The 13,688-nt window shown below is 49.4% G+C and overlaps 1 protein-coding gene across 1 annotated transcript in view; it reads right to left on the reverse strand.

Moving 5' to 3' along the window:
* The window catches only part of ITIH5 (inter-alpha-trypsin inhibitor heavy chain 5), a 70,864-nt gene extending 66,884 nt beyond the window's left edge, over positions 1-3,980 (reverse strand). The window contains exon 1 of the mRNA XM_032773319.2: positions 3,757-3,980. Within this exon, the coding sequence (XP_032629210.1) occupies positions 3,757-3,876 (120 nt within the window). The 5' untranslated portion in view covers positions 3,877-3,980. The remainder of the gene's footprint in view (positions 1-3,756) is intronic.
* Positions 3,981-13,688: the final 9,708 nt, after the last annotated feature.

The raw sequence follows: 13,688 nt of genomic DNA on the forward strand, positions 1-13,688 counted from the left end.
TCAAGGAATTTGAGTCTTGGGGTCCCCCAGGGAAGGTTTTGGGGAGACCAGAGTTTATCAGGCACTCCAAGTCCTGATTGGTGGTAGCTTATCAGATCTAATCTGGTAATTAAGCTTAGAGGAATTCATGCTGGTACCCCATTTTTTTGGACTCTAAGGTTCAGATTGGGGATAGATACCATGACACCAGGGCAGCAGGCTAATAACACACAGCCAATCGTGGGCAGTGAGTGAAACTTCCCTTTGGGGATGCTCGCCCTCTGCCCCACCTCTTCCAGCTGAGACCACACCCCGCTCTCTGTTCTCAGGTCCCTGCAAGGTGGAGGGTAGGGGGCTGAGTGCTCAGCCCCTCTTCCCCATGGTCCTGGGTGGGGCAGGGGGAGCCCAGTTAGGCCCATGGATGGGGGCTGAGAGATCAGCCCCAGCCAGGGTCCAGCTCTCAGCCCCTGTGGGATCATGGCGCCACCCCATGGCCACTATCCCACCTATGGCCCGACCCCATTCTGCCCATTCCCCCGCAGCCCCAACCCCATTCCACCCATGGCTCTGCCCCTGTTCTGCCCCCACTCCGCCTCTTCCCTCCAAGGCCCCACCCCCACTCACTCCTTTCTGGGGCTGTGGCAGGGGAGAGATTTTTCTGCCACAAACTGGCCGGGCCCCTGGGCACAGGCCCCGTGGGCCTGTACAGTAATCTTCCACTGCCTTCCCCACCCCCACCACAGCGGCACAACGTTTGGGGAGGCCTAGCCTCCTCCAGCCTCCATTACATGCCACTTATGCAGCCAATATGTCCCGCCTCAAGTCAGAAGAATCAAAGTCATGCAGCGCTTGGGTGACTTCCTCCCTATTAACCTGCTGTGAAAGTAAATCAGAGCTACCCAGAATAGCACAGAGAAAACATAACCAGGAAAGCAGCTGAATAGTTAGAAGCCAGTCTGCCTCTTTGATCTACTGTAGGAGCTACAGAGTCCCTTCCTCCTTTCTTAGAGCATCCTGTGTTTATGTCATGGTCACGCCCTCTATTTCTTTTACTTCCTCTTCATGTGCTGGGGAACAAGAGGTCGTTCTGAACCAGATGAAAACCTTTCTCGTGACAGCAGCAAAGAATCCTGTAGCACTTTATAGACTAACAGACGTTTTGGAGCATGAGCTCAAACTGCTAGACCTCAACTGCTAGAATAGGGCCTCATCCTCCCTGATTGAACTAACCTCATTTCTCTAGCTTGCTTGCATATATATATACCTGCCCCTGGAAATTTCCACTACATGCATCTGACGAAGTAGGTATTCACCCACGAAAGCTCATGCTCCAAAACGTCTGTTAGTTTATAAGATGCCACAGGATTCTTTGCTACTTTTACAGATCCAGACTAACACGGCTACCCCTCTGATACTTTCTCGTGACAAAAACCAATCAAAAATGTCAGATTTGTCCTACCGGCTCAGACCAGCTGCTCCGTTAAGCAGTGGTTGCTTCACAGAAGAAGGGTCACAGAGAATGTTGTGCTAGAAATGAGGGCTGGGATATCTTCCAGCCCCTGATCCTCCTGCAGTAATTAGTTTACTCCCTGAAACATGAGACTTGATTAAGTGGCATCATTCCAAATGGTCACAAAAGTCTATTTCTCCCTAGAAATAGCCCTGAAGCTGGGAAATGATTAACTTTACCCACCCAGACTATGTCCCTATCTTCCTCACTTCAGAGACATAGGAGTTTTTAAAATTCATCTTCCAAGCTGCATCTGTGGATAAAATCCACATTACTTAGGAAGGTTGTGAACCTGCCAAGATCCATGCATGTGCTTAACTACTCCCAAGAGAGCGACCCCCATGGGCCACTCATGAATGCACAGTTCAGCACGTGTTTTAAGATTTTGCCAGATTAGGGCTTTAGGGATTAATTTTGGGGGGGTCTGCAGGAGGACAGAGGGAAGGAGAGTGGACCCTGGGGAACATCTACCCCCACCCCCTTAAACTGGCTCCAAAATTCTGTAACTCCCTAGCAAGGAATGCACCTTTCCCCTACTCCGTGTTTTCAGTGGTTTGCATCATCGTTCACTAAATAGAAACATGATGCAATATTCAGCCTGACCCACCACTCTGAGACTTCTTATCTCTCCTTTGGGGCATTTCACAAACAAATAGCAGTTACTAACAGGACCTTTCAGAGGTAAGTTTCTCTATGCGTCCATGGTACTTTTCTGGCCCCCATTACTGTAGTACCTCACAGCCTTTAATGTATTGCTCCTCGCTACGCCCCCGTGAGGTAGGGAAGTGCTATTATCCCATTTTACTGGGGCTAAGTGACTTGCCCAGGGCCACATGGGAAGTCTGTAGAGGAACAAGGGATTAAAGCCAGGGAACCTAACCCTGAACCATCTTTCCTCCCATTTGCAACTGTCCCTCACAAGTCAGGAAAAAAAATTCCCCACAAAAAGAAAAGTAACTATAGGCCACCCCATAAGCCAGCGGCATAATCCTCTCTGGCTCACATATCGCCTCTTTCATCACAAAGGATCATGAAGCACTTTACCAGCTGAATACTGAGGGTGCAGAGGGATCCCTTCATCTAGCTTGGGTCAGAAAAGCAGCTACTCTGCGGCAAGCAGCAACACAGCACAAGAGTTTCCGGGGGGGAGAGGGCTGCATCCAACTTTTAAACTGTCAGAATTACTCAACTTGGAATTTGGCCAGGACACTGGGGTTAACTCCCTTATTCTTGCAAACTGTGCCATCGAATCATTAATTAACAAAAATGGCCAGAACCTTAGCTTTATCTCCCTCATCCAGGGACGGATTGTACACCCGCAGCACAGTGCCCCTAACACCAGGTCCATTACGGGCTCAGTGTCAGTGATTGAATCACTAATCGCCCCTTCCCACAGCACCTACTTCTTTGGTAAATTCTCCAAGCCAGTAACTAACCTTCACCAATGCTCTCTGTCTGGGAGATCTGACAGTGGGGTGTGCTAGGTCCAATCCATGTGTGTGACATGCTCCAGTCTCTCAAGGAATACGCCTGCGGCTTTAGAAGACAAGCGTTTGCGGTAATGAGAGGTGGCAAAGATGACTTGCATTGGGGATTTAAGGCAATTGAGAGTAAAGACACAAACCCACCCCCTGTAGTTTTGTGTGAACTAACCACATCACCTCTAACATACAAGGAAGGGGAAACTGCATAAATATTTGTTGCTATTGGTCTCTTACTGCTTTACACAGTGCCATATACACATGTGGAACTAATATAAACAACAGTTAATTTGGAGATGGGAACATTAATGAACAAAGCTGGGTTAATCTACCACACTATTATTTGCCTGTGGAATTACATGATGCTCATGAGTGTAAACAAGAGAACCAGGTCCCAGCCCCACAGTTCTTATAATCCATGTTTAGATCATTAACAAAGCAGACAAGACAAATTAGACATAGTAGGGCAGGAAGGTTGGAAAACACCCAGGGAATTCCGAGGGAAACAGAATTTCAACACAGAAATCACATACGTTCCTTTGTTTGTTATAGCAAATGGGAGAGAAATTAAGAAAATCTTTCTTGTAAATATAGTCAGCATCTGCCTCATAACCTGGGTCTTCTGGCAAAAGTGCTAGGAGCTGCTCTCCCCTGATTGCCCTGGTGGACATAGATTCAAAGGACTCCCAGGTGGATTAATTTAAATTAAACCTCCAGGCAACTCATTTGGCATAACCCAGACACACACATTGGATGTTACAAAATAATCATTGCTTTGAAACTTACATAGTCAGGGAAGTTAGAATTCACCATCAACTTCTCTTCCAGATACCTAGCTAGGAGCTCTGAGTCCTGCTGCCCAGAGGTGAGAGAGAATCCCCAGCAGAGCCACAGCAGAAAAATCATGGTTAAAGGGGCGGCCAGGGGATCCCCCCTGACCCCAGGTGGAAGAAAAGCCCTCTAAGTGTTGGGGCTGCTTCTTGCAGCAGGCTGGGATGGAGAGTCTGCAGGAGAAGCTGACAGGAGTCTCTCTCCCCCGCTTCCCCTCCTCCTCCCCATCTCTGGACCAGCCCCTTTTCCAGGCTCGCGGCCAGGGCTGGGAATTCCTTGCTGTCGCTTTACCAAAGAGTAAAGGACGTTCCTGAAGCCCTGTGTCTGACTCCATAGGCCATGCACTGGTGAGTTCCCCAACCCCCAACCCAGGTCATGCCCAGGTAGCTCCAGGATTTTCTCCAACACCGCCACCCAGGAGATGCCCTGAGCTGCACCTCACCCTACTCCAGTTACTCCAGTCCCCCCGGCCCAGGGCACATGATAGGTGCTTAGGAGCCACTGTTCTCCCATCATTTCCCAGGGCTGCTGGACACATGCCACTGGGTGCTGATCTGCCTGCCTCAGAACACACACCAAGCCCCTGAAACCGCCTGATTCCCTGTCAGCACCTGCACTGAGCAGTTTGAAGCTCCTCTCCCCCAGCCCTGGGCAATGACAAGAGCCCTGCTGTCCCCTGCCAGCTATTCTGAATCATCCCCAGTGACAAGAGCCCTGCTGCACCTCCAGTCTTCCAACCTGCAGGCTCTTCTCCTGGGCCAGTGGCAAAGAGCTCCCCCCCGTCCCATCCTATCCGGATCTTATCATGTGGCTTTAAAACCCCAGTTGATCTCAGCCTCAGCAGAGCCCGAGTGCTGTGAGTGGACACACCTCTCAGCTGTCTGAAACATTCCCTGCACGCTCAGTGGTGCCAGCTGGCTAGGACAGGGCATTACTCCCTTCAACCAGATTTTAAGACCTTCAGCCCTACAGTTTATTTAGCCCAGGAGTTATCACCTTGGGGGAAGATTTATTTATGTTCCAGTAGCACTTACAGATCCCAGATGCGATCTGGCATCCTGCTGCACTGAGCGCTGGACACATATATACACATAGTAAGAGATAGCTCATGCCCCAAAGATCTTACAACTAAAATAGACAAGCAGTGAGAGAAAGGAAGCATTACTGTCCCAGTTTTATACATGGGGAACTGAGGCAGAGAGATTAAGTGGCTTGCCCAAGGTCACACAGGAAGCTCATGGCAGCAGTGGGAATTAAACCCAGCTATTCAGAGGCCCACTCCAGGGCTTTAATGACAAGACCATCCTTCCTCCTAAGGGACTGCCCTCGAGTGGTTTCAGTCAGCACATAACTGCAGTGTAACAGCGCCCCGTTTCATCCACAAGATGAGACAGATTGAATGACATGAGCTACGTATAGGATTTTCTGTGCATCCAGGACTACCGTGGATGTCTGGAGAACTGCCATCACTCAACACCTCCTGAAAATCAGATCGCAACCACTCTAGTGACCTAAGAAAACTCTTCTGGGCCTGAGCAGAATGCACAGACATTTGTATGGCAGCCTGTGACTAGTCAGTGCATCTTCAGGAAAAACCTACAAAGTCTAGTTTTATGTCTACCTTTTTATCTGTGTACATACATGGCCCTTGTCACTGAGCATCTCACAGCCATTACAGGTTGTAACCTCCCAACATCCTTGTGAAATAGGAAAGTATTCTCCTCATTTCACAGGTGGGGAACTAAGGCACAGGGTAGATTAAGCTACAGGGAGACTGTGGCTGAGCTGGAAATTAAACCAGCATCTCCTGAGTTGGTCCAGCAACTAGACCTCCCTTTTGACCCCTGTCAGTGGCAGGAATGATGGGTGCATTGTGCATCTAAAACTGAGAAGATGTCGTCCATCTCCTTCCATCCCTGTACCAGGCTCTTGCAGTGCAGGGCTAAACTCGGCCCTCGCTGAGTCTAAACTGGGGTAGCTCCCATACCAGGAAGGCCAAAAGGGAAGGTGTAAGTTGCTCCTGAGAGGCCTGATGCTGTACTCGCTTACATCAGTGTAAATGAGGAGTAACTCCACAAAAGTCAAATGAGGTACACTGGAGTAAGACCAGTGTGTGTGAGATCCGAACCAGGCCCTGTTAGCCCCACACACACGTTGTGCCTCATTACACTGGTTTCACACCTCTGTGTCTTTTGTGACTTTGTTGTTATTTTTATTAATTTGTCTTGTGGTAGCACCTTGGAGTCCTTGTCATGGACCAGGACCCACTGTGCTAGGTGCTGTACAACACAGAACAAAAAAAGGTTACAAATTAAGTATAAGACAAAAGATGATAGATGGGGGAGTATGAGGGAGCAATGAGACAGTACTGTCAGCATGACAGGCAGTGGTCTCATCACACCAGATGCATAGCCACAGTCCAGCTATTTGCAGGCATCACAACAAAGGGGAGTTTGAAGGTGGCCATCTTTGTTTCCAGAGAGCTCCTCCCAAGCCTGAGGGGCAGCCTGGGGGAAAGCACCATGGTGCGTCGCTGGATTTACTCTTGATTCACAGCTAGGGCGACCAGATACCAAGTGTGAAAAATCGGGATGGGGTAGGGGGGTAATTGGCACCTATATAAGAAAAAGCCCCAAATATTGGGACTGTCCCTATAAAATCGGGACATCTGGTCACCCTATTTACAGCAGGGGTAAAGGAGCAGAGGATCAGGCCTGGAGGGTGGAGGGCTGCGGGAGGGTATCCAACAGACTGAAGACAATACGCCAGGAAGAACCTCGCTATGTCTGATGTGATTAGATCGCTAGTCAAGTCCTCAGCTAAGGCACCCAAGGCCATCACTAAATGACTCCAATATCTGTTGTTCAAGCTCAAAGTGGGCCCAATGTCTGAATGTGAGGCATGGGATCATAGCTGAGTACATTTCCCTCCGCCCTCTAACATGCTCTTCTCTTTCCAGGGGCCGACATGCTTGGCATCTAGCTCAGGGTGTCATTCAAGGTGGAGATAAGCGATTATTCAGGTGTGTTTACTTACTCACATTAGACATGTTGGGTGCTGTCTTCCATTACAGACCCGTGGCCAAATCAGCAGGCGTTCTGTGGGTGGGTCCTGGCATGTCTGTGGCCAGTATGAACAGAAATGTTCCGTAAAGGCATGACCTGACAACTAAAGCCTCTACGCACCCTGATCCAGGGCTGATCTCATTATTTCGGTGAAACTGTCTGTATTTATATACAGAGACACACCCTGAGCCACGCCTGAGCAAACTCTTTGGCCCGAGGGCCACATCTGGGTATGCAAATGGTATGGCGGGCTGTGAATGCTCACAAAATACTTAGTCCTGCCTTAAGTGCAGGGGACTGGACTAGATGACCTCTCAAGGTCCTTTCCAGATCTATGAGTCTGTGAAACTGGGGGTTGGGGTGTGGGAGGGGATGAGGATTCTGGCTGGGGGTGCAGGTTATGGGATGGGGCAAGAAATGAAGAGTTCAGCGTGTAGGAGGGAGCTCCAGGCTGGGGCAGGGGGTTGGGGTGGAGGGGAGAGGGGTGAAGGCTCCATCTGGGGGTGCAGGCTCTGGGGTGGGGCTGGAGATGAGAAGTTGGGGGTGCAGGAGGGTGCTCCGGACTGAGATGGAGGGGTTCAGAGGGTGGGAGGGGGATCAGGGCTGGGGCAGGGGGTTGGGGTGGAGGGGAGAGGGGTGAAGGCTCCATCTGGGGGTGCAGGCTCTGGGGTGGGGCTGGAGATGAGAAGTTGGGGGTGCAGGAGGGTGCTCCGGACTGAGATGGAGGGGTTCAGAGGGTGGGAGGGGGATCAGGGCTGGGGCAGGGGGTTGGGGCGTGGGAGGGGGTCAGGAGTGCAGGCTCCAGGCAGCGGATACCTCAAGCACTCCCAGAAGCAGCGACCTGTCCCCCCTCCAGCTCTGCACGCTGCTCTGTCCACAGGTGCCGCCCCTGCAGCTCCCATTGGCCATGGTTCCCGGCCAATGGGAGCTGTGGGGGCAGCGCTTGGGGTGGGAGCAGAGTATGAGACCCCTGGCTGCCCCTACATGTAAGAGCCAGAGGGGGAACATGCTGCTGCTTCTGGGAGCCATGTGGAGTGGGGCAAGCCCCAAACTCCACTCCCCGGCAGGAGCTCAAGGGCCGGATTAAAATATCTGGAGGGCTAAATGTGACCCCTGGGCCACTGTTTGCCCACTCCTGCCCTAAGCTATACTCTGCCTTCAGTTATACAGGCAGGCAAACCCACAGGCAGAATTGGGGGCCCTGATTTTCACTCTGCTGGTTAAATAAATGTGGGGGGGCAGTCAATGTGAAGTAATGTCTTGGATTATTTAGACAGCATTTTTCATCCACAGGAACTCCCAAGTGCATTGCAGCCTGTGAATCCCATACAGTCTCCAATACTGTTAATAGAAGCTGCATATGCAGACAAGGACAGCATATTACTCAGGCGCACATATAGAGAGATGAAGGATGGCAGTGGTGAAGTGATTACCTGGAACTTCAGCGATTTGGGTTAACCCCTGCTTTACTACAGACTTCCTTGGTGATTATGGCAGAGGTTCTCAAACTGTGGTCCGTGGATAGCTCCCTGGGCGGCCGCACATGAGAGAATGAAGGGCCACCTGCCTAATAAGTGGATCTGTGCAGGTGTGGCTCCACTAACGAGTTGCCTGGACCCTGGAGAAGATGCACATGTAAGGTGAGGTGGTGGCCTTGGGGAGAATAGAGGGGAGGGGGGCAGTGAGGTGAAAAGAGGCGGTGGGGGGAATTTGGGATGTGCAGGGCTGCGGTAGCTAGAGAAAGAGGTGACTTTCCCCAGCTCCAGCTGTGGCTGCCAGGGAGAGACACCCCCACCCCACTCCTTCCCAGCCTCAGCTCTGTGGCTGCTGCAGTGGGGGAGAGAGGGCACCTCCATCGCATTAGAAAGGTAAGACTCCTGATACTAAAATATGAGTTGTGTGCTTTTATTTATAGAATAAAAAATGTTAATTATTATTAATTTTTTTGATATAGCACCTTTATCCAAAGCGCTTTACAATAGTTAGCTAACGGTACAAACAACATTTGGAAAGGTCATTAAGTGGTCCGCCGAGACCCTCGGTGATGTTCAAGTGGTCTGCAAAAAAAAAAAGTTTGAGAACCATTGGATTAAGGGTTTGCCTACACTGCTGGCACAGTATGTGAGTGCAGCTCCTGTAGACATACTTGTACTAGCTTTAATCTGGCCAGGTCAGGTGCTGGAATGGTGAAGCAACAGCTGCACTGGGATCAGCATGAGCTAGCTGCACAAGTCATTTTCCAGGGCTCCAGGTGGGCAGCTCTATTATGCAGGCTAACTAGATCAAAGTGAACTCAGGTATGTCCCTCTGAGGAGCCATCACACCCCATGATTGCAGGGGAGACACACCCTTTGGATAAGGCATTTAATCTATAGGTGCCGCAATTCTCCATTTGTCAATTGGGGCCATTGATAATGCATAACACAGGGGTGGGTTATCAACTTAAATTCGTTCATGGCTGTGAGGTTCCCAGATGCTACAGCGGTGGGAGCCATATTAAGTACTTATTTGGATAGACAGTGGTCAGAATTCATGGGGGAAATCTGATTAGCGCTAGCTGGAAAATGGAAATCCCCCTCCTGTGAAAAATGTCTCAGTTTTAAAAAAAAACATGTCATCCCAAATAGGGACAAAATTCAAAACAAACTTTTTATGGAATTTCCAGAATTCAAATTCAAAAGTGAGAAAAGGAAGTATTTTTCTTCACATAACACATAATTAGAGTGTGGAACTCATTTGCACATGAAATCACTGAGACCTAGAACATAGCAAGGTTCGTAGAGGGATTGGACATTTGAATATCTATAGAACATCCAGAGTTATCATGATTAAATAGGATTTTAAAAAATTGGAAGGGATATTAAACCTCATGCCTCTGGGATTAAGCCAATCCCCTATGATGCATTGGATATGGCCACTGTTGAAGACGAGATATTGGACTATATGGACTTTACGCCCGATCCAGTTTGGCAGTGCTGATGTTCCTAAAAATGATTATAGGAAATGTAAGTAGTTTTTTGTTACCATTATTGTTGCTGGGAGGAAAAAGGTAATTCCATTTTCTGGAGGATTTCCATATTTCAGAATTGGCTTCATTCCAATTCAGAATGAAAAGGGATCCTGGCATCATGACACCTTTCCCGGCTGCCTGTCATGGAGTCATGGATCCTGGAGGCCCTGGGGTTCACTGAGACAGTGTGGCAGTGGGGCTGCTAAGGAACCAGGTGAGTGAGCTGGCAGGAAAACAGTCAGGTTTTGAAACCTGTATGAGAGGCCAGGTCTGTTGGATATATGCTGAAATTGAATCATCCCCACAAAACATTCCAGTTTCAAAAAATCAGGAAACTCCAATGAAAAAAATGTTTCATCTGAATGTTTCTGACCAGCTCTAGTTATTCCTATTAGAATTAAAATTATTAATAACTTCTGATGGATGCCCTGAATTGCTTTCTCTTTGTGCTTTACAACCCTGAATTATGGGACACTTTACCCACTGTAAACTTGCAGGTCTTTGTTTTATTTGGGTTGCAGTACATGCCCTCCTTCAACCCATACTGGGCCACAATGCTATACGTCAAGCCATAGCAGGCTGAAAACACATCCCCTGTTATTCGCCTAGCCACTGCATATCCCACTGCAGTTCACTTAAGGGTGCCTGTGCAGAAGATGAGAATTTGGAAGCCACGGCCATGTATTTATTTGCACATTGGGAGTCTTAGAAGTTCGTCCCCATTTTGTGGCAGAAGAAGCTATTTTGCTGCAGAAAGCTAATGTAACAGGTTTGTGCTGGCCTTCGGATGCATTCCATTCTTTCCTGTATCCTTTCAAATCCTCACGAGATAAATACAGGTTACAATGGGAAATGTGGACATTTCGTATCAGGCCTTTCGTTTGTAGTGAGGAAAATAATTCCTAATTACCCATCGGCACCCCTTTCAAAAAAGGTATCGAAGATTTCAAGGCAGCTTCAAGCCAAGATATTGTGTTTATAGTGTTGGACCAATGGTGCACCCCTACTAAGAGCTGAAATCACTGAAAGAGCTGTGTTAACTAGTGGGGGAGTCTGAAGACCTATCGTTAAGTGGCAGAGTGGAGCAGTTGCAGCGTGTTGGAGCAGCCCATAGAACAGTGAGCAGAGTGAAGCAGTTTGCAGGGGTGGCTGGAGGAGCAGCATAGCTGGTGTGGTGGAGCTGGTCGCGGTGAAGTCTGCAGCAGAACTTCATGGAGAGGCGGAGCAGTTGGCCCTGGCCCACGTAAGGTGCCCCTTGACACCCTGTGTGGACTTTCCCCCCCATTTCCACCCAGGCTGGGGGAGGGGGTAAAACTCTATAGATAGACTCTTGAATTCTGGGGTGGCACTGACCAGAGACTTTTGGGTTGTTGGACTTTGGGGTGATTGGACTTAAGACCCTAAGGGAAAAAGGGCATTGCCAAACGTACTTGGAGGTTGGTTTTTGTTTATGGTTTGTGTTATAACCCTGTTTGTGGTGTTTCTCCAATGGGATGCCGCATTGATTCCTTCCTTTATTAAAAAGATTTTGCTACACTCAGACTCCGTGCTTGCGAGAGGGGAAGTATTGCCTCCTAGAGGCGCCCAGGGGGGTGTGGTATGTAAGTGTCCCAGGTCACTGGGTGGGGGCTCGAGCCGGTTATGCCTTGTGTTACTGAAACGGAACCCCTGGATACTGAACCCGGCCCTTGTTGCTGCCAGCTCAGAGGGGCAGAAGGGTTACAATAGCAAGAGTCTTCCCTTATATTTGCACCAGTGTGACAGGCAACCATCTCGTAGGGTGCCTGCCTTGTGCCATGGCGTGGCGCTATAGGTGAGCTGCCCTCTGCTCCCCCGGCTGACTCTTGGAGGAAGCCACTCCCAGGCCAGAATACTTGAAAATGAGATTCCCCCTGGGAAGGGGGTCTCATTTACTAAGTCTCGGACAGCTTATCTGTTAATGATTAGCCTCTCAAGTCCACCTCTTGTTTCCCCTTGATTCAAAGTTCTCACTACTGTCCTCGTGTGCTGCTTCAGGTAGGTTCTCCCTCTCTGAGCCAGGAGTGCTCCAGGCCTCCTTCAAGGGCCTCCATAAGGGTACATCTACACTGCACCATACGCACCGACATTCCACCTTCCCTGGGAGTGCTGGAGCCCCACTCTGCCCTCACTCCCCCCTTCCCCCAGGCCCTATCCCCACCTCAACTCTTCCCATCCCCGCTCCATCCCCGCCTCACCTCCTGCACACTGCTAAACAACTGATACATGGTAGGCAGGAGGCGCTGGGAGGGAGGGGGAGGCGCTGATCAGTTGGGCTGATGGTGGGTGCTAAGGACCCAATGTTTTTTTTCCCATGAGTGCTCCAGGGCTGGAGCACCCATGGAATCGGCGCCTATGCACTGCACACTCCTTTTGGTGGCGTGTAGAGTACGTACACTACACGCCCTCCGAGCATGGATATAAATAGCGATGTAGACAGTGAGGCACTGCTTAGGTGAGTCAAATTACACCTGAACCCTGTTGGTAAGTACCCTACCTGGCTCTCTATTCCCCCAAGTAGAGCCTTTCCTGTCTACACTGCTGGTTTTAGCAGCATAGTGTCCTGCTGTCAGAGCCTTTCTCCACTGCAGGGAAAGACTCTGGCTGCAGGGAAAGACCCTGGCAGCTCCCTGCAGCTGGAGACTTTCCCCACAGCCTCTCCCTGGCCAGAGCCTTTCACTGACATGTGTAGCTACACCCCACAGAAGGGAAGCAGCCTGTTTTTCACTCTGGTGTGTAGCAAAACACCATGGCAAACAGTCTGCAGTGCAGGCATAGTCTAAGATACTCCTCATAGGCTTCCCCACATAGGTCAGGAGTCTCACTGCTCTCCTTCTTGGCCAATGTCAGTAACTCAGCCTGGCTGTGGACCAAAATCACCTTCTCTGAGCCGGCCCCTTTTAATCCTCTCCTCACCCCCAGGACAGGCAAGCCTCTTTCAAATGATCTACTCACTGTCTCCTCCCTGGCTCTCTGAAGGCTTCTCTGTCATCACTAGGCCTGGGACTGATTTAGTTATATGACCTACCTGCCTGTGGCTGCAATAACTTTCCTCACTTAAGGAGCTGAGCAAGGCACAGGTGGGGCTGGACCCACTATCTCTTAAAGGCGTTAGTCATCCCGTGACAACCAGTGACTCACTTTGACTTCACCAGGAGCTGTCCATGAGCATTTGCTAATAGAATTTAGCCCCTAGAATGGAGTGCATCTTGCAATCTTACCCAGGAAGTATGAGCAGGACTAATATTTAATAGTGACATGTACAATCTAATTAGCAACCATGTATATTATGAGATTTTTCTCACTCCTGGAAAGTTTATCTAGCTCTGTTTAATACATTCATAGAATCATAGGAGTGGAAGAGACCTCCAGAGGTCATCTAGTCCAGTCCCCTGCACTCATGACAAGACTATGTATATCATCCCTGACAGGTGTTTGTCTAACCTGCTCTTAAAAATCTCCAGTGATGGAGATTCCCATAGTGCCCTATGCTCTGTTTGCCTGAGCATTTCCAGGGTTTTTTGGAAATTATCTTTGAGCAGTTCATGCCATCTAGTGGTTACATATCACATGGTTTGGTATTTCCACATAACAATTAACCCGCACGGTGGTTTGGGGGGAATGTGTTATATGGGCGGAAAAGTAAAACATAGAAAGGCAGGAAGTCAATTTTTTTTAAAGAAAAACCCTGCAGGGTCCAGTGCTGTACACTGTTAAAGGGCTATCTATGCAGAGGACCTCCCTGAGTTTGCAAAGAAAGTGGCTGAACAAGCTTACAGGACCAGGGTCTTGTC

This window comes from Chelonoidis abingdonii, chromosome 1 (assembly GCF_003597395.2).
Source record: "Chelonoidis abingdonii isolate Lonesome George chromosome 1, CheloAbing_2.0, whole genome shotgun sequence".
NCBI lineage: Eukaryota > Metazoa > Chordata > Testudines > Testudinidae > Chelonoidis > Chelonoidis abingdonii.